General features: G+C 47.9%; 1 protein-coding gene across 1 annotated transcript in view; it reads right to left on the reverse strand.

Moving 5' to 3' along the window:
- The window catches only part of LOC138291559 (serine/threonine-protein kinase Wnk-like), a 99,029-nt gene that overhangs the window by 33,215 nt on the left and 42,749 nt on the right, over positions 1–23,065 (reverse strand). Inside the window, exon 5 of the mRNA XM_069230319.1 lies at positions 4,889–4,971. Coding sequence (XP_069086420.1) covers positions 4,889–4,971 — 83 coding nt within the window. The remainder of the gene's footprint in view (positions 1–4,888; positions 4,972–23,065) is intronic.

A 23,065-nucleotide genomic window follows, 5' to 3' on the forward strand; every position in this document is an offset into this window, starting at 1 on the left:
GAAGATCCACTATCCTTGGTAATCTGCAAAGGGAACGTTTGCTTACAATTAAGGTGAGAGTGGACTGAATCTCTTGGCTTATTAACTTGATCTTTTTTTTAGGGAGAAAGAGGGCCGAGTCTAAGGAGTTTCTCATGAAACCTAGAATCTGGAATGATTGGGATGGAAGCAGGATGATTTCTTTCAGTTTATTTCAAAACCCAACCCTTGGAGGAGAGAGACTGCCCGCTGATTGTTGTTAAGCAGAAGCCATTGGACTGGGACATTTTGAGCGTGCTGTGTAAGTAAATAAAGGTAACCATAGTGCGCCACCAATGGTTTTAGAGGCTTGGTAAAGCACCCTTGGGCTGAGGAGAGGCTAAAAGGAAGCAATTTCAATTAAAATATTTAGTTGTTTCAGAAAAACTGTAGAAAGTGTCTGTGAGATTGATTAATTGGGACTGAGAGGTAAATGTAAATTAGCACTTGTATAGCGCACTACTCACCCATTAGGGTCTCAAGGCGCTGTACTCATACCGCTATGGAACCCCTCCTGGCTTTGCCCTGTGAGGCGCCCACTCCTGAGCACCCCCAGGGTGAAGCCAGGCATCCAAGCGCTGTTGGGGCCGTTGTGGAGATTAAGCAAGCTATTGCCCAGAGTTGCAGAGTGGGACCCATGAATTAGATTAGGCACCGAGGCGAGAATTATCTGGTCAAGGGGAATTGAGCCCAAGACCTGCCGAAGCAGGACTTGAACCCTAGTCTTGAGCCAGATCTCTGCTTCAGGGTCTGCCGCTCTAACCATTGAGCCACACTTGGATTCTTCAGATACATCTTTGTAAGAAAATATTTACAGTTTTAGGTTTATGATAGGAATGAAATAGGATGCTGAGAAACGCCTGTGAATGAAAACGGACCCTCCAGACGTCGTGCTTAGAGTGCAACTGTTGAATGTCACGTTTATCTCTGCACCACTGAGCACCATCGGACAGGGACGTGCGAGCTGCATCGGGTGAGAATACAATTCTATCTTGTAACCCTAGAGAGTTTGCAACACTCATTGGTCCAAAGTAAATATTTTCAAGTTGCGAAGAAAGGGTGAATATGCCACCAAACCTTCTTGGCAGACAAATCTTTGAACCGATGTGACCTACCTGAATTGTCCTGGGTATGTGCTCTGCACATTAAAACCTTCTCAGAAACATGCTCATCTTGGAGGAAAGGAGGGTATGCACTCTGCTCTGTCAGGAAGGCTGTTGTATGACCCCCTTTGGGGGCACAAAAGGATGGCTTGAACGAGCTCTGGTGAGGGATGCCTGTAAAGCGAGCTCTTGCTGGCTCTTGTTGGCTTGAGGCATGAACACGTATTCCAAATGTTGTTGGGCCTTACCTAGTGCTGTAAGAGGCGGGACAAATGAGGATATATGTTCAACAATGTGATTTCCAGAGATGTGACTGTCGGGTTACTAGCCCACTCCTTGTGAGTTACTTCTGTGGTTTACGATAAGTCTTCGTGCGTTGGAGACGGCCAAGAGGCAAATAGCCCTTTGACTCCATCCTCTGAAAACAGGCAGATGGACCTGTGCACCCGTGAGATCTGCATCTTCAGTAATCTCCGCTATTTGAGTCAATTTGATTCATAAACTTTATTCGGTTAGTTCCAAACAGCCATAAAAGTACATAAAACATGTAATAAAACAATGCAATACAAATCTAAATAGCAGACATAAGAAACATTAATAAACAAATCCATACAATACAGATTAAAATAGAATTACTATCATTACCATATAATCGATACAGGGATCTAAAATCAAAATACCGGCTAATACATAACACTTTTCCTCATGTTGATGGCCTTCAAGATATAGAGCGTAACACACACAGGGGGATCATTTAATGTGAGCAAAAACTTCAAAACAAGTTTATCCGACCTAATGTTCTGAGCAGCAAGAATGGGTCTAAGATAAAAGCATCTGTAAGGAAAATAATAATTCCAAAACAACATAAAGTGCAGTGTGCTTTGTTTGCTGAAGCTATCACATGGGCGGGGGTCGCATCTGGCGGACAAGGCCTCGTGTTAGGAAACGTCAGCAGATAACGCAGGGAACCAGACCTGAAATGATGCTGCATATTGGTAACACAAGACCAATACCTTTCACAGCCCTCTGCTGGAAAAAGAGGCATGTGGAAGGCAACCGTCGGCTTCAGCATTTCAGTGCCCATCGCCTTCCAGTCTGTGCTGCAACATCTTTCAATAAACTTCTTAGTAAGTGACAACACCTGGAGGGGATCCGACCATACTGACAACGCAAACAGTGCGCTGAAAGAGGAACTGATATAAGCTAGCCAAGGAATGCGCGAAACGTTATCCAAAGTCAGAAAATCTATAATAATTGATTTCGTAAAACTAGTTTCCTCTTCTGCCCACATGGGAGACCATAGTAGTGGTCTGGCCAGGAGCACATCCCCGAGGTGCAGTGCACCCACCTCCCGATGAGCAATTACAGCCGAGGCCCAGCAGGTGGCAGAGTAACCGATTTAAAGCGCTGTTTTCCTCAACTTGCAGGGCTGTGCTAGAGGTATGCCCCCGAGACCAGCCCCATGGGTGGCAGTAGCCACCCCTCTTGCCTTATAAATTTCCACCATTTCCCTGATGTGTCGACTACCAAGTTTATTTGAAAACCTTAAAATTCCCTGAGAATTTCTACTCATTTTGGCTTTATCGGTTAAAATCTGTTTTGCATAGGAACCATTATACGTAAATAAAAGCCCCAAATAACAGAAAAAATGTACATTAACGATTGGGGTATTGTAAAAAAAAAAAAAAGTTATTTAAATTTATGCCCACAAATCACTGTAAAGGTTTTTGAGTTATTAATCACCATACCTTTAGAGGGCATAAAATCCCCAAAGGCACTCATCAATTTCTGTAAGCCAACCGGAGGCCTGGATAGCAGGACGGCATCGTCAGCATATAACAACATGGGCATCATGCAACACAGGGGGCACCAGCTTGCAGAACCTTGTAAGAATAGGCCCCCAAAGTTCAGTGGCCGATTGAAATACATCTACTGGCACCCAGTCCGATCCAGGGACCTTTACCCAGAACCTCATCCAAAATTCCATCTATACATCATCTCACATCCTTCTACTCCACTGTCCCTTTTCCTCTCTTTAAAAATGTCAGAGAAATGACACACAATGTCCAAATGTTTATTCTGACGACGACGGAGAGCTTTGTCAACTCCTTTGTTTGGGCCTTTATCCTTTTTGGAAAGAAAATCAACCATCGCGTGGTCGACATCTGGAGTGGACGATTAGAAGAAAAGGTCTAAGACTTTCAGCCTGAAGTTTGCTTCTGTTTTTCTTGTCCCCATCCCATTCGCTGAAATCTAAATCCCATTATGTTGTATGGTATTTAGATTTCAGCTTGAGCGGATATGATATCCGTCACCGTTGTGATGGCGTAACCCATCCGCCGTGTTCTAGCTCAGGCCCCAAGTCAGTTTCTGAAGCCGCCACATCTAAGGCGTTATCAGCTTGTCACCTTAGGAAAGGACCCCCTACAGATGCAACTTTCCTGTCTTTTATAAGAGGAAAGCTTAATTTTTATATTGTGCTAGAGACATCTCAGCACTTCCTTTTAGTGGGGCATTATATTCATACACTGAGGATTTGTTTCCCTTCAAGGTGTACATTTCATCCTTAGGACAGGGAGGAAGATGGACAATTAGGCCCATATTTATGGAAAGTTAGCATCACATGTTAATGCTAAAGTGGCGCTAACTTAACTCCATATTTAATTTTTGACACTAGACCAGTCTAGCATCAAAATATCGGAGTTAGCGCCATTTTTAGGAAGCGCGAACCCACCTTGTGTCTCATTGCGACAATAAGATGTAAGGTAGGCTAGTCCCTCAGCACCATATTTACCTCCTGACTCTGTAAAGACGCAGACCTAGGAGGAGGACCTAAAGAATGGATTAGCGTCATAATTTAACTCCTGTTGAGACCAGGCATTAAGGTGCTGGTAGGCACCATTGATTGGGCACATAGATGCCCACCCCAACCCCATCAGACTATAACCACTAAGAAACTCATTTACAAGGTTTTGGCACAAGGCCCTGCTCTGCCCTCAGTAAAAAAGGATAGGAATGCGCCACATCTATGAGATTTCTGTCCTTTCCCCCTGCACTGGCGTAGAATGGGCTTCATTTGCCAATGCACCATGGTGCAGGGGTCTCTGCATTGTAGGGATAATTGTTTTGTGCAGGAACGAGACACCTTCATAAGAGGCGTTTCCCGCTGTCCCTGCAGCACACACAGAAAAAGGAGGAAAGAAGATCAATAATGTCATTTCTCCTCATTGTGCCTCCGAGATGCCTCCCCTGGGGGGCGAAGGCTGTTGATGAATTCCCAGGTTTGCAAAATCTCCTAAATCTGTGAATGTGTCAAATGCCATGGGTGTTACATGCGAACATCCACCGTAACACCCATACACGCCTCCCTGTCGCAGGGTGAGCCAGCACAGTGATTTGCCTCGATCACTATCAGGCCATGAAAAGCCATGCAGGGTGGCTTTACGCGGACTTGTAGATATGGCCCCGCAGTGCGTGCATCCAGACTGTCACTAAGAGTGATGTTCCTGTGGCGCACTGGGCTTGTAAACTCATCATCAGAGGCTCCTACACATAAACTATTAGAGAAGCAAAGATCTCTCTGAGTAATCAAACCCTGCATTAGTTGAACACCAGACCCCCAGAGTTTCATGAAAGTCACAAGTGCAATGACATTAACCACACCTTTACCAAGACATTCAGTACAAATGAGTGCAGCAAACCCCTTTTAAAAAGTTGCAGGGTGTCTTCAAGACCTAAAACAAAGGCAGGTGTCCTGCTTTCCTTACCATGACATCCTTGAGCACTGCCAGGAGGTCGCACAGAATCTGTTCCTTCTCATACTTCACTTTCTCATTGCACGTCAGGAGACCTGGGCACACACAAGAGCAACCCATTAAAATGAGAACAGTACTGTTCCTACAAACCTACAGCACATAGCATGTACAAAGATGTGTACTTAGGGACCTTCATTTAACAATTGAATACAGAGGTTAACAAGCCTTTCTAAAGTAGCAAATCCAGGGGAAGGGACATGACAGGCATTAGGCGAGCTAAACCACAAGGAGAGAGCAAAAAACCTAAGAAACATTTTTTTATGGGCCTTTATGGTAAGTAGAGTCACAGAGAAAATTTTGAATTCTTGGTGATATGAATCTCAGGGATAAAAATCAGTAATCACAAATAGGTATGGAGAGGAAATACTCAGCCTATAACCTTCTGCTCTCCACATATGGTAGGATGAGGTTGTGATTTCCGGGTCTGAAAGAGCTTGAGCTCTTGGCTCCATTGACGAGTGAGGCCTCTCGGTGCACACAGAAGGGGTTATAGTATCCATGCCTAGGAGCTTCTGGCACATGTTGTTCAAGCTGCAACTAACCCATTGGACTTTTCTGTCAAGGTGTAAACCTCAGCGGTGAACTATGACGTCAGCATACTACATACGCTCAGGAGATAACTGCTGTGGATGGTATGGGAGGAGGTACCACCTCAGAGTGACCCTGGTCCTGTCCCGGATTGTGCTGTTCTACCAGGTCCTAATATCTGGTTTTTATAGACTGCACCAGCATCAATCCAAGGGCTGCTTCAGGGCTCAGGAATCACTAGGCTCATTGTGCAAATGGCATTTATATGTGGGAACCAGTGTGATATTTATTTTTCTGCGCCAGAGTCTGCTGTAGAAGTCAGTTGTAACAATGTCCTAAATATGAGATTGTTAAGTTCTGACTTAAGAGAAACAGCTCCTACCATCCTTAAGGTATATATCACATATTTATAATTTTTTTTTAAACGTGGTCTTCTCAGTGATGAGATCATAATGTTTAATCCAATGGCAGCCTGGGACTTATATACCTGAGGTCTTTGAATGTGGACCATTGCTAGCAGCACTGTGAGCAGTGAGCAAAGCACCTGTGAACTGAAGCACCGGGCCATCGATCAAGGGAGGAGAGATATGCGTTAGTCGCCTCCGTCATCATCTCCCAAGCTGAAGGTAGGAAAGATGTGCTTTAATCGCCTTCACCATCACCTCCCAAGCGCAAGGTAGGAGAGATGTGCGTTAATCGCCTTCGCCATCATCTCCCAAGCTGAAGGTAGGAGAGATGTGCTATAATCAACTTCTCCATCACCTCCCAAGCTTGAGGTAGGAGAGATGTGCTTTAATCACCTTTTCCATCACCACCCAAGCTCAAGGTAGGAGAGATGTGCTTCCATCTCCTTCGCCATCACTTCCCAAGTTCAAGGTAGGAGAGATGTGCTTTAATCGCCTTCGCCATCACCTCCCAAGCTGAGGGTAGGAGAAACGTGCTCTAAACGCCTTCGCCATCACCTCCCAAGCTCAAGGTACGAGAGATGTGCTATAATTGCCTTCGCCATCACTTCCCAAAAGCAATAGTCACTTCTGCAACATAACTTCCATGGTGTTTTAGAATACTGTGACACTCGACGAAGTCACTTGAAGAATCTCTCACTTGAAAGTTTGCAATCATGAAGGACTAGAATACCATACATCTTCCATATTTTTGTGAAGAAAAATAATATTCACATATTCTTAACAATTAAAAGAAAAGACAACTATGACCAAGAAAGTAAATAAACAAATATAAAACAACAATAAGTTGTAACTCAAGGAGGAGGTAAATTAATTGCACTGAAGTTCAAGCAGGGGATGAATTAATGATACAAAAGACTCTTAAGAAAGCCAGGTCTCCTCCAGTTTCTTAGCATGCTGGAAGTAACATAAAAGTCACTTTTGGAAGAACAGTCTTTTTCCGCACCAGAAATTTGTGCTCTAGCGGAATTCTGGTTGCCCTTTGCCAGATATGCTTTTTACCACAACCACGCTGTTGTTGTTCTGAACCCTACTATGGGTAGTTTTACTTGCATTCCTTAGGAGTTTGATCACTTCCCACAGGAGCTCAAATTCTGACCCTGGCCCTCACTCGAACACTACAATCCTTAACAGCATTTTTCTTATGGAAATAAGTTTTCTCTCACCCCTCTTCTTAACTTCACATTCCCTTAAACCATCCTCCACAGATGAATCAATCAATCAAACAAACAGGATTTATAAAGTGCTGATAATCACCTGGTAAAATATTGGTGTGTGGAACCCCTTGATCCCACCCTACCTAGGGCCTCGTTATGAGTTTGGCCGTCAGACAACCCGACGGCCAAACTTCTGGGGAGGATGCCACTGTCATAACAGTGGCGTCCTCCCAAGCAGATTTTAATGTTCCTGCCATGCTGACCGGCAGGAACATTGTATTACTAGTTCCCACCGTGCAGACCAGTGGGAAGAGTGTTACAAAATTGGTCTAGGCTCTTTTAAGGCAGCCGAGGCCAATATCGTAGCACACCAGCACCATCGGAATGCCTACTGTCTGCTTTGTAAAGCAGACAGTGTGCATACCGATGGTGCTGGGCTGGGGCCCCCTTGTGGCCCCCGGCACTGGCTTTCTGCCAGCCTTTCCATGGTGGGGTCCTCGCCATGGAAAGGCTGGTGGAAAGATGTTGTAATCAGCCAGGAGGCACCTTGGCTAAATATAACTCAGAACTCCATCAGCATGTCGGGAACCATGTTCCTGGTGAGGACGGTGGTCCCCTGACGGGTCCGCCCTCTTGGGTTGTAATGTGGAGTGTGCAGCGATCCGACTGTCACAGCGAATGTGACAGTCCTTGGACCACCACACTTGTAATGAGGTCCTTAATAACTAAGTGACTTCACTTGAATTCGTTTCTTTCAAGTTTCTGCTCTATAAATGCGGAGCTACAGTAAAGTGTATGTACCAGTGGTGACCAGTGTGCAGAACCTAGCAGGATCTTTTGGGGACAAGCCCAGTTCGCAGAGCAGGGATGATGGGAGGGTCGGTGAGGAATCTGCAGTTAGGTAGAGTCTCTATCAGATAAGTTATTGCTGATGGTAAACAACTTGTCCATCTTATAGGGACTTTTAATGGCAGATTCCTCACCTAACAATAGATACCCCAGCAATACCTCCCTAGAGGTGGGACTGCGAACTCACTAGACCAAAAGTTCTGGAGGACCAAATGGGCAAAAGGCCCATCATGCCGGACCTGGCTTTCAAGGCAGTATTGTTTGGTAAACGTTTCCATTGACACCCACATGGCTGCCTGAAAGATATCCAGGACAGGGACCTTGTCTGTCTAATTCCGTAGTGTCGGACTTTGCCCTAGTGGAGTGCGCAAGGAGCCCTTCAGGAGGCTGTTTCTTTACCAGTGGGTAGGATATTTGGATACAAAGCACAATACACTGGGAGATAGTGCACTTTTGAAGATCCTTGCCCTTCTTTGATCCAGCAAACCAACAAAGAGCTGATACTCTAACCGGTGGGGCTTGACGTGATCAATGTAAAGGGAAAGAGCTTGCTTATGGTCTATGTGATGGAGTTTCTCCTCTTCCTTGGAAGTGTGAGGTGGGGCATAAGAAGCAGGCAGAGTGATACTCTGGCCAACATGAAAGTGGGTGACCACTTTCAGGACAAAAGAGGAATGTGTTCTGAGGACCAGCTTGTCGGGAACAATGTGGTGTATGGAAGGTTAATGGACAGAGCTTGAAGCTCACAGACCCTCCTGGCCAATGTAATGGCCACCAAAAAACAGTCTTGATGGTAAAGAGCTGTAAAGGACAAGAATGGACTGGCTCACAAAGAGTTCACATTAGAAATGTCAAAACAAGGTCTAGCTCGCACTGCGGCATGAAGATTGGGACAGGAGGAAAAAGTTGCTGTAAACCTTTTAGGAAACAAATCACAAACATTGGCTTGACGAAGGAAGATCAATCCAGCACCTGCAGGAAGGCTGAAATGGCAGATAAATAACCTCTGACAGTGCCCAAGGAAAGGTCTTGCCAGGCAAGGGAAAGAACAAATAACAAAACCTCTGTCAGAGGTGCAGGAAGGGGATTCACCTAACGAGTGGAACACCACAAACCTCTCTGAACAGCAGACATAACTCGACTTAGTAGAAGGACGCCTGATTGCCAGAATATCATTAAAGACCTCTGGAGGAACGTCAAATACTCAACAGTTGCGACTCAATCTCCACGTATGAAGTTGAAGAGTGCGCAGTTTTTGGTTCAGCACCGTGCCCTGTTGCTTCAACAGGTGGTTTTCCCAAAGGGGCAGCCAAAGTAGCAATGCTAGAGCTGAAGAGAGCTGGATACCACACCCTCCGAGCCCAATCTGCGGTCACTAGGATGGCTTGGTCCCGGTTGGTCAAATGTTCCTAAGGAGTCAGTCAGTAGTGGTATCAGCAGCAAGGAGTACAGGAGTCCAGAACTCCACTCAAGACAAGATCCATCTTTGAGCAAAGTCCAAAGCGCAGAAGCTGCAACGGTGCATGTTCTCAGCAGTGGCGAAAAGATCAAGTCAAGGCTCTCCGCACTCTAGAAAAGGAGAGGTGCATTTACAAAGAAATGATGCTTCAAGCCAGCCTGCTGTGCTGCGTTTTTTGAAAGTGCAGGGATGCGTCGTATTCACAGAAATACGATGCATTCCTGTACTTTCCTCTGTGCTGGCACTCAAACTGTTGCCTAGCACCAATGCCTAGCGACAACACAGGTACCCTTGCGCCATGGTGCAAGGCTGTCTGCATTGCAGGGATTAATACTGCTTTCCTCTTTCTATGTGTGCTTCAGAATGTGGAGTAGAGATTTCACAAGAGACCAGAATCCTCTGAACTCCACCACTCTCAGATGAACACTCAAACCCAGGAGTGACACATCTGTCACCACAGTGAGACCCAGGTGGGGAAGGGAGACGGGCCTGCCACTGACCCAGTTGCGATTTGTTAGCCACTACTGCCGGCCTTTTGCAGTGCACTCCGATATATGGACCAGGTCTGGTAGATTTCCTTGATGCTGCGTCCACTAAGAGAGCCCACATATGCCAACGGGTATGTTTTACCAGCAGGATGTCTCACTGAAATCGAGGCTTGAGGCTAAAACATCAGTGTCATAGCCTGAATCTCACAAATGTGCCACGCCAGAGGATAGGCCCAAAATTGCGCTGTGTCTAAAATGGCCCGGATGAAAGGGAGCATCTGGGAAGAAGTCAGGTGTGACTTTGGCACACTGATGGAACACCCCAGTGAATGCAAGAGGTCTGCCGTAGTCTGGAGGTGGGAGATGACTGCCTGTGGCAAGCCTGCCTTCATTAGTGACTCATAGAGGTAAGAGAAGACTGGAACCCCTGCCCTCCGCAGATGTGCTGCAACCACCACTGTGACCTTGGTGAACACACCCATGGGGCGGTAGTGAGGCCAAATGGAAGCACAGCAAACTGAAAGTGCTCATGGCCCACCATGAACTGCGGGTACCACCTGTAAGCAGGCAGGATGGAAATATGTAAATAAACATCCTGCAATTAAAATGCCATCAGCCATCCTCCGGGATTCAAGGCAGACAAAACCTGAGCCAACGTGCCCGTTTTGACTTTTGTAATTTAGAGGGTGAAGGTCCAAAATGGGACAGAGGCCTATGTCCTTCTTCAGTACCAGAAAGTAGCAGGAATAACAACCATGACTTCATTCTGGCACGGGCTTCCTCTCGATGGCCTGATTGTCCAAGAAGGCCTGCATTTCCTGGGAATACAGCAAGATGGCTCTCTTTCAGCTGTTCTTGGGATGGTGACAAGGGTTTGGGGTGTGTACACAAATGGTAGAGCATACCCCTTCTAGAGCACCCACTGGTCCGATGTGGTGCTGGACCATTGGGACAGCTGATGTTTGATCCTGCCCCCCACAGAATGTCTGTGTGGGTTTGTAGGTGCACTAAACAGGCTTGGACACTGTGGTGGCCAAGAGAGCAGGGGACTGGGCAGCTTGCATAGTATGATTCCTCTTTAGGCTCTGCAACCTCTTCCCCAAAAGGACTGGGCTGACTGTTGTACAGCATAGGGCTGTATTGTGGGTGCCCAAAACGGCCCCTGCTGTGGCTTCGGTAGGTTTGAAAGGACTGTTGTTGTGGCAGGGTTAAAAGAGAGATTGGTGAGCTGAAGGTCTAGGTCCTCTGCAGCCCTGCACATCACCATGGCGAATGACATGCCGTCCTACAAGGACTGGCTCAGAGGGTTCAACAGGCTAGTGTCAGGTGAGGTGTCCACCAGCATCTCCCAGCTCCTCATACCAGTTTCCTCCATCAGCAGGGTCCCGATTCAAAGGACCATGCACCTGTGGGAAGTTGGCACCCTGTTGCAATACACCACCATGCTTTTTGCCTGGTTTATGGAGGCAACTTGGACTGGAGTGCACTGGGATCCTGATAACCAGGTCTCTAGTGCCAGTGTTCTATCCCTAAAATTGCAAAGGTATTGATACAATTGGTAACACCTTTAGTTGCCACTGGAAGTCCCTAGTAAATGGTACTTAGGTACCCAGGGCCTGGAGTACTACGGGTAGGCTCCTGGAGGCAACAGCACATATTGTGCCACCCTCAAGGGCCATGTATCCAGATGCACCCAGCACTCCCATTACAGGCTGAGTGTCCTGGTGCAATCCCAAAATGCAAATTAGACATGGCACACAGCCTGTGTGCCCTGTCCACTATACACTGGATGTAATACAGGTAAGCCATCCCTCTGGCAGGCCTTCTAGCCGTAAGACAGGGGGCCTGCACAAGCAATATGCCTCTATTGTGCCCTTGCCAAACCTGGGACATAATAGGTAGTAGATTAGCCATTTTCAATGCGTATGGTGGACACTGGTCAGTACGAGTTTCCTAGCTACATAATGGCTACTCTGAAGGTGGGAGATGACTGCCTGTGGCAAGCCTGCCTTCATTAGTGACTCATAGAGGTAAGAGAAGACTGGAACCCCTGCCCTCCGCAGATGTGCTGCAACCACCACTGTCACCTTGGTGAACACACACATGGGGCGGTAGTGAGGCCAAATGGAAGCACAGCAAACTGAAAGTGCTCATGGCCCACCATGAACTAGGGGTACCACCTGTAAGCAGGCAGGATGGGAATATGGAAATAAACATCCTGCAATTAAAATGCCATCAGCCATCCTCCGGGATTCAAGGCAGACAAAACCTGAGCCAATGTGCCCATTTTGACTTTTGTAATTTAGAGGGTGAAGGTCCAAAATGGGACAGAGGCCTATGTCCTTCTTCAGTACCAGAAAGGAGCAGGAATAACAACCATGACTTCTTTCTTGCACGGGCTTCCTCTCGATGGCCTGATTGTCCAAGAGGGCCTGCATTTCCTGGGAATACAGCAAGACGGCTCTCTTTCAGCTGTTCTTGGGATGGTGACAAGGGTTTGGGGTGTGTACACAAATGGTAGAGCATACCCCTTCTAGAGCACCCACTGGTCCGATGTGGTGCTGGACCATTGGGACAGCTGATGTTTGATCCTGCCCCCCACAGAATGCCTGTGTGGGTTTGTAGGCGCACTAAACAGGCTTGGAGACTGTGGTGGCCAAGAGAGCAGGGGACTGGGCAGCTTGCATAGTATGATTCCTCTTTAGGCTCTGCAACCTCTTCCCCGAAAGGACTGGGCTGACTGTTGTACAGCATAGGGCTGTATTGTGGGTGCCCAAAACTGCCCCTGCTGTGGCTTGGGTAGGTTTGAAAGGACTGTTGTTGTGGCAGGGTTAAAAGGGAGATTGGTGAGCTGAAGGTCTAGGTCCTCTGCAGCCCTGCACATCACCATGGCGAATGACATGCCTTCCTCCAAGGACTGGCTCAGAGGGTTCAACAGGCTAGTATCAGGTGAGGTGTCCACCAGCATCTCCCAGCTCCTCATACCAGTTTCCGTCATCAGCAGGGTCCCGATTCAAAGGACCATGTACCTGTGGGAAGTTGGCACCCTGTTGCAATACACCACCATTCTTTTTGCCTGGTTTATGGAGGCAACTTGGACTGGAGTGCACTGGGATCCTGATAACCAGGTCGCTAGTGCCAGTGTTCTATCCCTAAAATTGCAAAGGTATTGATACAATTGTTAACACCTTTAGTTGCCACTGTAAGTCCCTAGTAAATGGTACTTAGGTACCCAGGGCCTGGAGTACTACGGGTAGGCTCCTGGAGGCAACAGCACATATTGTGCCACCCTGAAGGGCCATGCATCCAGATGCACCTAGCACTCCCATTACAGGCTGAGTGTCCTGCTGCAATCCCAAAATGCAAATTAGACATGGCACACAGCCTGTGTGCCCTGTCCACTATACACTGGATGTAATACAGGTAAGCCATCCCTCTGGCAGGCCTTCTAGCCGTAAGACAGGGGGCCTGCACAAGCAATATGCCCCTATTGTGCCCTGGCCAAACCTGGGACATAATAGGTAGTAGATTAGCCATTTTCAATGCGTATGGTGGACATTGGTGAGTACGAGTTTCCCTGCTACATAATGGCTACTCTGAACCCTGGGTTGTTTGGTATCAAACAACTCAGAATGATAAATCCAAACTGGTACCAGTATTAGATTTATTACACAATGTACCCAGGGGTCACCTTAGAGGTGCCCCCTGCAAAAAGCTAACTACTCTGGCATGGTTGCTGGCAGGTCCCAACCAGCCTGCCACCACCAAACAGGATTCTGGACCCCTGGGGAGAGAGCCATTGGTCTCTGGTGTCAGAGAACAAAGCCCCTCCTGGGCAGAGGTGCTTCCCCACCTCCTCCATGAATTTGAACAGCCCTGCCTAAGAGCTTCAAAGGTCTTACCGCCCTTGAAATTCGACCTCCAAGCCTTCTGCTAGTAGCAGATGGCCTCCCCATTGCAAACCCCCACTTTCTGCAGGAGCAACGCCACCCGAGGTAGATGACCCATTTGTCACTACTAGGAACCCCCTAAAATGCCCACTAAACACAGTATATAGTGGGATCCCTAGACCAAGAAATCAGATTCTAAGGAGACAGGAAGACCAGCAACAAAGAAGACCTTAGGCACGAGAACGGAAGACCTGCTGCACAAAGAAAAGGCACCAAACCCTGCCTGCTGCACCCAAGACTAGACAATTGCTGCTGAGGGGTTGCTTGGACATCGTACAGACTCTGCAAACCCCCCAGAGGACATCTGCTCTTCAAAAATTGCCAAAGGTCTCCTTTCAGATTGAAGGCATCACTCTACAACCACATAGAACCATTAAGCCAGTAAGGTCCACTTCTCTGCCCGGCTTCTGACTGCTGAAATGGATGCTGCAGCTGGACCAAACTCCACATCACAGACTGCAAGGACAATCGCTGCCAGTGTGCCACGTTTGGTCTTACAATTTGTATACAAATCTAAAGTATTTTTGTAAATTGATCTTGAGTTATTCTTTTGAGTGTGTGTCTTGCTTTATTGATACTGTGAGTACAACAAATGCTTTGCAATTTCCAAGATTAGCCTGACTGCTCGACGAAGCTACCATAAAAATTAGAGCAATAGGTGGTCTAGTTTTTACCCCTGTAAACCGTGTGGTTACCTGGACTCTCTGCACAATGCGCCTAGCTTTGCATACTGTATAGAAGGCGAGCCTCCTACAGCACCTCCTTCTCATCACCCCGTGGAGGTCACACGGTGACTTTAGTGGAGAAAAATCCAGGGATTGACAGAGACTGGATGGTACTGGACTCAGCATCGAGTGTCCCTGGGGTGGTGCCGGTTGGACATCAGGAAGAACAATGGGCTGGATGGTACCGGGGTAGGTGGCGGTACCCTACCTGGTGTCCTGGATTCAGGGATGGACCCTCGGGCCAGGATGGTATCAAAGGTGAACCCTGTAGAGGTAACCAAGCCAGGGCTCTTCTCTGCTCTGTGGGGCCAGAAGGTGCACCAGAGAACGTCAGATCCCCAAAGATGGCATTAATGGTGTCATAAAGTTCCCGTAACTAGGTAGGCATCCATCTGGTGCAGGGCAACTCCAGGTAGCATACGGCGGGCCCTGACACCAGCTCTTCGGGTAGAGTGCAGGAGTAGGACATGAAAGCACAAGGTTGAACAGATCAAGCAGAAGAACGCTTCAACTTCTTCTGTTTGTACTTCTTAGACTTACTTGATTTCGACAAAGAGGTCTTGGACCTTGAAGACCAGCATCCGCGGGAAGGACTCCTGGACTGGCCGCAAGAGCATCCCCAGAAATGAGATCAGGACCGGGAATGACGTGGAGCCTTCCTCTGCCGAGCTGCCAGGAGCTTCATCGCCCAATCCCGGATCGTCTTCGGGTGCATGGACTTGCACTCAGCACAGGCTTTGGGGTTATGCCCCAACTCCAGGCACCAGAGACAAACCATGCAGGGGGCCAACACCGACATCCAATGGTGACAGTCCCCACAGGGCTTGAATCCAGAGGGTTTCGGCTTGTCCCTAGTGCATTGAGAGTAAGCTCAGAAAAGAGATGTTCAACAAAAAGTCAAAAAATCTTGACCAAAAAGTAGTCAAGGTAGCTCTCCAGATCAACACTATTTGCATGGAAACAGAGGAACAGATATCAGCGCACCGGGGTGGCGCTCATGAATTCACCATGACATCACTTCCAGTGCAGACGGTGTAGGCATGGAGCCCATAAATGTCACATAACAGCGCACAGAGGTACTGCTCACGGTTGTCTGGAGCCAGTCTGACACCTGGGGAATATTCATAGTGAGGAATCTGTAGGTAGAAGGCGCTATCAGATAGTCTTGATTAAAAAAGTACCTAAAAAAGGGGTTATAGGCAGGTTTCAAGTCATATCTTTTTATTCTCACTGTATATTTCTGGTATTTCTAAAGCACATTAAACCAGAAGGTATTATAGCCTGGAAAACAGGAGACAGAACAAACAGTGGCAACCCAAAGAAACAAACCCACTACAAAAACAGGCCCCAAAAGAATCTAATGTACAAAAAGCTAAGTCTTTAGTTGCTTGTGAAACAATAGTTACGAGTTCAAGCTCCTGATCTGATTGGGAAGGGAATTCCACAACCTGGCCACTGCAACTGTAAAAGGCTGATCATCCCACCTGGCTTTCTTGAAGCATGGCACTACTACCTTGAAGTGACCCGCAGATCTCAAGGGTCTTCTCCAAATGTACCAGTTCAGGGTGGACTGCAGATAGCTTGATTCCTGAGAGTGAAAATCTTTATACGTCAGTGTGAGAAAGTAGCCACTTTCTAGCCTTGTTACCCCCACTTTTGGCCTGTTTGTGAGTATATGTCAGGGTGTTTTCACTGTCTCACTGGGATCCTGCTAGCCAGGGCCCAGTGCTCATAGTGAAAACCCTATGTTGTCAGTATGTTTGTTATGTGTCACTGGGACCCTACTAGCCAGGACCCCAGTGCTCATAAGTTTGTGGCATATATGTATGTGTTCCCTGTGTGATGCCTAACTGTCTCACTGAGGCTCTGCTAACCAGAACCTCAGTGGATATGCTCTCTCTGCTTTAAAAATTGTCACTAACAGGCTAGTGACCAATTTCACCAATTCACATTGCCATACTGGAACACACTTATAATTCCCTAGTATATGGTACTGAGGTACCCAGGGTATTGGGGTTCCAGGAGATCCCTATGGGCTGCAGCATTTCTTTTGCCACCCATGGGGAGATCTGACAAATCTTACACAGGCCTGCCAATGCAGCCTGAGTGAAATAACGTCCACGTTATTTCACAGCCATTTACCACTGCACTTAAGTAACTTATAAGTCACCTATATGTCTAACCTTCACCTGGTGAAGGTTGGGTGAAAAGTTACTTAGTGTGTGGGCACCCTGTCACTAGCCAGGGTGCCCCCACATCGTTCAGGGCAAAATCCCCGGACTTTGTGAGTGCGGGGACACCATTACATGGGTGCACTATACATAGGTCACTACCTATGTATAGCATCACAATGATAACTCCGAACATGGCCATGTAACATGTCTAAGATCATGTAATTGTCACCCCAATGCCATTCTGACAATTCCATGATCCCCCGGGTCTCTAGCACAGAACCCGGGTACTGCCAAACTGCCTTTCCCGGGGTTTCACTTCAGCTGCTGCTGCCAACCCCTCAGACAGGTTTCTGCCCTCCTGGGGTCCAGCCAGGCCTGGCCCAGGAAGGCAGAACAAAGGACTTCCTCAGAGAGAGGGTGTTACACCCTCTCCCGTTGGAAATAGGTGTCAGGGCTGGGGAGGAGTAGCCTCCCCCAGCCTCTGGAAATGCTTTGATGGGCACAGATGGTGCCCATCTCTGCATAAGCCAGTCTACACCGGTTCAGGGATCCCCCAGCCCTGCTCTGGCGTGAAACTGGACAAAGGAAAGGGGAGTGACCACTCCCCTGACCTGCACCTCCCAGGGGAGGTGCCCAGAGCTCCTCCAGTGTGCCCCAGACCTCTGCCATCTTGGAAACAGAGGTGTTGCTGGCACACTGGACTGCTCTAAGTGGCCAGTGCCATCAGGTGACGTCAGAGACTTACCTTTCTTACTAGCCTATCCTCCTTCCTAGGTAGCCAAACCTCCTTTTCTGGCTATTTAGGGTCTCTGCTTTGGGGAATTCTTCAGATACCGAATGCAAGAGCTCACCAGAGTTCCTCTGCATCTCCCTCTTCACCTTCTGCCAAAGGATCGACCGCTGATTGCTCAGGACGCCTGCAAAACCGCAACAAAGTAGCAAAGACGACTACTGCAGGCTGAGGCTCTGCTAACCAGAACCTCAGTGGATATGCTCTCTCTGCTTTAAAAATTGTCACTACAGGCTAGTGACCAATTTCACCAATTCACATTGCCATACTAGAACACCCTTATAATTCCCTAGTATATGGTACTGAGGTTCCCAGGGTATTGGGGCTCCAGGAGATCCCTATGGGCTGCAGCATTTCTTTTGCCACCCATAGGGAGATCTGACAAATCTTACACAGGCCTGCCAATGCAGCCTGAGTAAAATAACGTCCACGTTATTTCACAGCCATTTACCACTGCACTTAAGTAACTTATAAGTCACCTATATGTCTAACCTTCACCTGGTGAAGGTTGGGTGCAAAGTTACCCACATCGTTCAGGGCAAAATCCCCGGACTTTGTGAGTGCGGGGACACCATTACATAGGTGCACTATACATAGGTCACTACCTATGTATAGCATCACAATGGTAACTCCGAACATGGCCATGTAACATGTCTAAGATCATGGAATTGTCACCCCAATGCCATTCTGACAATTCCATGATCCCCCGGGTCTCTAGCACAGAACCCGGGTACTGCCAAACTGCCTTTCCCGGGGTTTCACTGCAGCTGCTGCTGCCAACCCCTCAGACAGGTTTCTGCCCTCCTGGGGTCCAGCCAGGCCTGGCCCAGGAAGGCAGAACAAAGGACTTCCTCAGAGAGAGGGTGTTACACCCTCTCCCGTTGGAAATAGGTGTCAGGGCTGGGGAGGAGTAGCCTCCCCCAGCCTCTGGAAATGCTTTGATGGGCACAGATGGTGCCCATCTCTGCATAAGCCAGTCTACACCGGTTCAGGGATCCCCCAGCCCTGCTCTGGCGTGAAACTGGACAAAGGAAAGGGGAGTGACCACTCCCCTGACCTGCACCTCCCAGGGGAGGTGCCCAGAGCTCCTCCAGTGTGCCCCAGACCTCTGCCATCTTGGAAACAGAGGTGTTGCTGGCACACTGGACTGCTCTGAGTGGCCAGTGCCATCAGGTGACGTCAGAGACTTACCTTTCTTACTAGCCTATCCTCCTTCCTAGTTAGCCAAACCTCCTTTTCTGGCTATTTAGGGTCTCTGCTTTGGGGAATTCTTCAGATACCGAATGCAAGAGCTCACCAGAGTTCCTCTGCATCTCCCTCTTCACCTTCTGCCAAAGGATCGACCGCTGATTGCTCAGGACGCCTCCAAAACCGCAACAAAGTAGCAAAGACGACTACTGCAACCTTGTATCGCTTCATCCTGCCGGCTTTCTCGCCTGTTTCCTGGTGGTGCATGCTCTGGGGGTAGCCTGCCTCCTTCTTGCACCAGGAGCTCTGAAGAAATCTCCCGTCGGTCGACGGAATCTTCCCCCTGCAACCGCAGGCAACAAAAGACTACATCACCGGTCCTCTGGGTCCCCTCTCAGCACGACAAGCGTGGTCCCTGGAACTCAGCAACTCTGTCCAAGTGACTCCCACAGTCCAGTGACTCTTCAGTTCAAGTTTGGTGGAGGTAAGTCATTGACTCCCTACGCTAGACTGCATTGCTGGGTACTGCGTGATTTGCAGCTGCTCCGGCTCCTGTGCACTCTTCCAGGATTTCCTTCGTGCACAGCCAAACCTGGGTCCCGACACTCCAACCTGCAGTGCACAACCTTCTGAGTTGTCCTCCGGTGTCGTGGGACTCCCTTTTCTGACTTCGGGTGGACTCCGGTTCACTCCTCTTCTAAGTGCCTGATCCGGTACTTCTGCGGGTGCTGCCTGCTTCTGTGAGGGCTCCTTGACTTGCTGGGCGCCCCCTCTGTGTCCTCATCCAAGTGGCAACATCCTGGTCCCTCCTGGGCCACAGCAGCATCCAAAAACCCTAACTGCAATACTTGCAGCTAGCAAGGCTTGTTTGCAGTATTTCTGCGTGGGAATACCTCTGCAAGCTTCTTCACGACGTGGGACATCCATCCTCCAAAGGGGAAGTTCCCAGTCCTCTTCGTTCTTGCAGAACACAAAGCTTCTTCCATCCAGTGGCAGCTTCCTTGCACCCTCAGCTGGCATTTCCTGGGCATCTGCCCACTCTCAACACTGTCACGACTCTTGGACTTGGTGCCCTTGTCTTACAGGTACTCAGGTCCGGAAATCCACTGTTGTTGCATTGCTGGTGTTGGTCTTCCTTGCAGAATCCCCCTATCACGACTTCTGTGCTCTCTGGGGGTTGTAGGTGCACTTTACACCTACCTTACAGGGTCTTGGGGTGGGCTATTTTTCTAACCCTCACTGTTTTCTTACAGTCCCAGCGACCCTCTACAAGCTCACATAGGTTTGGGGTCCATTCGTGGTTCGCATTCCACTTTTGGAGTATATGGTTTGTGTTGCCCCTATACCTATGTGCTCCAATTGCAATCTACTGTAACTTTACGTTGCTTGCATTACTTCCTTTTGCTATTACTGCATATTTTTGGTATTGTGTACATATATCTTGTGTATATTTGGCATCCTCATACTGAGGGTACTCACTGAGATACTTTTGGCATATTGTCATAAAAATAAAGTACCTTTATTTTTAGTATATCTGTGTATTGTGTTTTCTTATGATATTGTGCATATGGCACCAGTGGTATAGTAGGAGCTTTGCATGTCTCCTAGTTCAGCCTAAGCTGCTCTGCTATAGCTACCTTCTATTAGCCTAAGCTGCTAGAACCACCTCTTCTACACTAATAAGGGATAACTGGACCTGGTACAGAGTGTAAGTACCCCTTGGTACCCACTACAAGCCAGGCCAGCCTCCTACAGTCAGGCAGAGCATTTTAATGGACACTTATCTGCAGCCAGTGGAGATGTCCCAGACCCTCCCTAATGGAGGAATGTTTGAGTACTCCCAAAACCAGACATGCGGCCACATTCTGAATGAGTTGGAGCTTGTTTAACAAGAGTTGAGTGATGTTTAAATACAGTGCATTACTGTACTCCAATCACAGACTAATAAAGGCCAAGACCACTAATGCTCTGAGCTTTTTCGCCATGAAAGGCAGAACTTTCTTCAAGATACCAATCATCCAAAAACAAGAACTAACTGTTCTATTAACCTGGGTGTCAAAGGTCAGAGTGTTATCAAACATCACACATAGGTTTTTGGCCACGGCTGTTGGGATAGGTAGAGTGCCACAAATACCTGCCAACCAGATTCCATCCAGATAGAGCTATCCAACACCGTCTGTTTTCTTTCCATTCATTTTCAGCCAGTTCTTGCTCATCCACCTACTAACTTCCCTCATACAGACCCAAGTCCTATCCACCACCTATTGCCAGTCATCAGAGATAGAGCGTATGATCTGGGGGTTGTCCACATAGGAGGAAACCTGAAACTTAAGAAAGCGAACCAGTTTTGCCAAGGGGCTGACGAACAGCTTAATTAGGGTCCGGCTCAGGGAAGACCTTTGGGGAACTCCACAAGGAAGCTGAAAGGGGCGCTCTTAACTCTTAAGTCACCACAACTCACTGTGATCGATCTATCGCACAGGAAGGACCCCAGCAATTTGAAGCCCAGCCCTGCCTGCCGCAGCCTTTTCACCATCAAGTGATGGAGATATGGTGCCAAAGCCTCTAATACATCAAGCAAAACCAGGATAGCCGTGAGCGCTGATTCGGTGCTATGATTCTTCCTGAACCTGTTCTGTGAAGGGTCCAGGATATCTTGATTCAGGAGAAAATTGGCTAGTTACCAGTTTATTTGCATCTCAAGGAGAAGGCAGCAAAGTGATCAGATGTACATTTTTCAAGTTGCTGAAGTCCCCATCAGTTTTTATTTTGAGAGGGATGACAACTGCCTTCTTCCATCCTTGTGGATACACCCTGGTCTCCAGGACCTCTAAAAAAGATCTTGTCCAGAGCCCCAGCCATAAGGTCCGGAACCAATTGCAGCACCCTCAGCGGACACGGATCATCTGGGGAAACAGGTGATCCCAGCTAGAAGGGTCTTGATCATATCTAGGGAGCATCTAGCAAGGGCACTGGGGGCAAGTGGTTCTGAAGCTATCCTGTCTTCCCCTTCGCCTTACTGAGTTCCAGAGTGGATGGACCCATCAGTAAGAACCAGGAAATCTCCATGAGTCTTCACGATTTTGTCTTTAAAGAATTCAGCTACCTTATCACAAAAAGTTTGTGACTTCTCAACTTCCTGAATCATGGGGGGGTGACACAAGGATGCTTACTGTGTTGAAAAGTATGTATGTGCAGGAAGGTGTCCCTTCCGGCACATGAACATTCATTCTACAATGACGATTTGCAGGATGCAGCACACATAGAAGTACCAAATCGCTATTGTAAATTGTTTATGTGCAGGAAGGTGTCCCTTCCTGCACATACGCAATCACTCCCCTACGCATGGTGCAAGGGTGCCTGCGTTGGCAGCTAAATTTTGCGCTGGCACAGGGGAAAACACAGGGTTGCGCTGTATTTAAGTAAAAATGGCGCATCCCTGCGTTTCTAAAGTGGTGTCGCGCAGTTCTGCAAATTTTGGCTCAGCACTGCGCTGCACCACTTTTGAGTAAATCTGGCCCTATGATCGGTCCTAACTGCAGGCATCGAGTGGCGACCAAGCCCTCTTGACTGGAGAAGTTCCCATCTAATATGTTCCCAGCTTTAGGAGTCAGCAATTTAATATCTTGGGTCAAGCCAAAGCAAGTCATAAAATCCAAGAAAGCTCTGGTACCCGGTCCACCTCATCATCTTAATGTAGATTAAAATCCCCCAGAATGATAAAGTTATTACAAGAAATGAAGAGTTCTAACACTTGGTGCCAGTTTGAAATACATTTTTTTGGGCCCTGGTGGACAATAAATCAGAATCCCTTACATTTTAATTATGTTCTTGGTTTTAATATTGAATTCTATACTGTGTTTAATTAGACCGGGCAGTCGCAAATCCACAACGAAGAGTTTCCTTAGGGCATGAGGCCTTGCCAGCATGCCCTTCCCAATTAATCTTTGGAGGACCTGAATGTAGGACCGCATTAACCCACCTTTGGGCATTTGGGACTAGCCAATGTCCAGGAGTGGCACAGTGCCACCTTTCCTCCCACCTCAGATCTAATACCCTTGCTCCCTTGCATCTCACCTTAGGTGCAAGATCCATAAGATCTTGCCTGGAGTAGCATAGGCGGTGCTCTCCTACATCGGAACCGGCATTCTCCCTGGTCCTCAGTCCAGTTGGGCACGGGCACAGAGGGGCTTACCTTAGGCACACCTTCGGCTCATTTTGTGTCCACTGCACATCCGCGCCCGACAGATCTAAATGCCTGTAGCTGACAATTTGACCTGAAGAATCAACAACTAGTCTGCTTCCTTCCTGGTAATAATGTGGTGGCCACTCAGATGGCCACCAATGGTCCAAAAAC

This window comes from Pleurodeles waltl, chromosome 1_1 (assembly GCF_031143425.1).
Source record: "Pleurodeles waltl isolate 20211129_DDA chromosome 1_1, aPleWal1.hap1.20221129, whole genome shotgun sequence".
Taxonomy (NCBI): Eukaryota; Metazoa; Chordata; class Amphibia; order Caudata; family Salamandridae; genus Pleurodeles; species Pleurodeles waltl.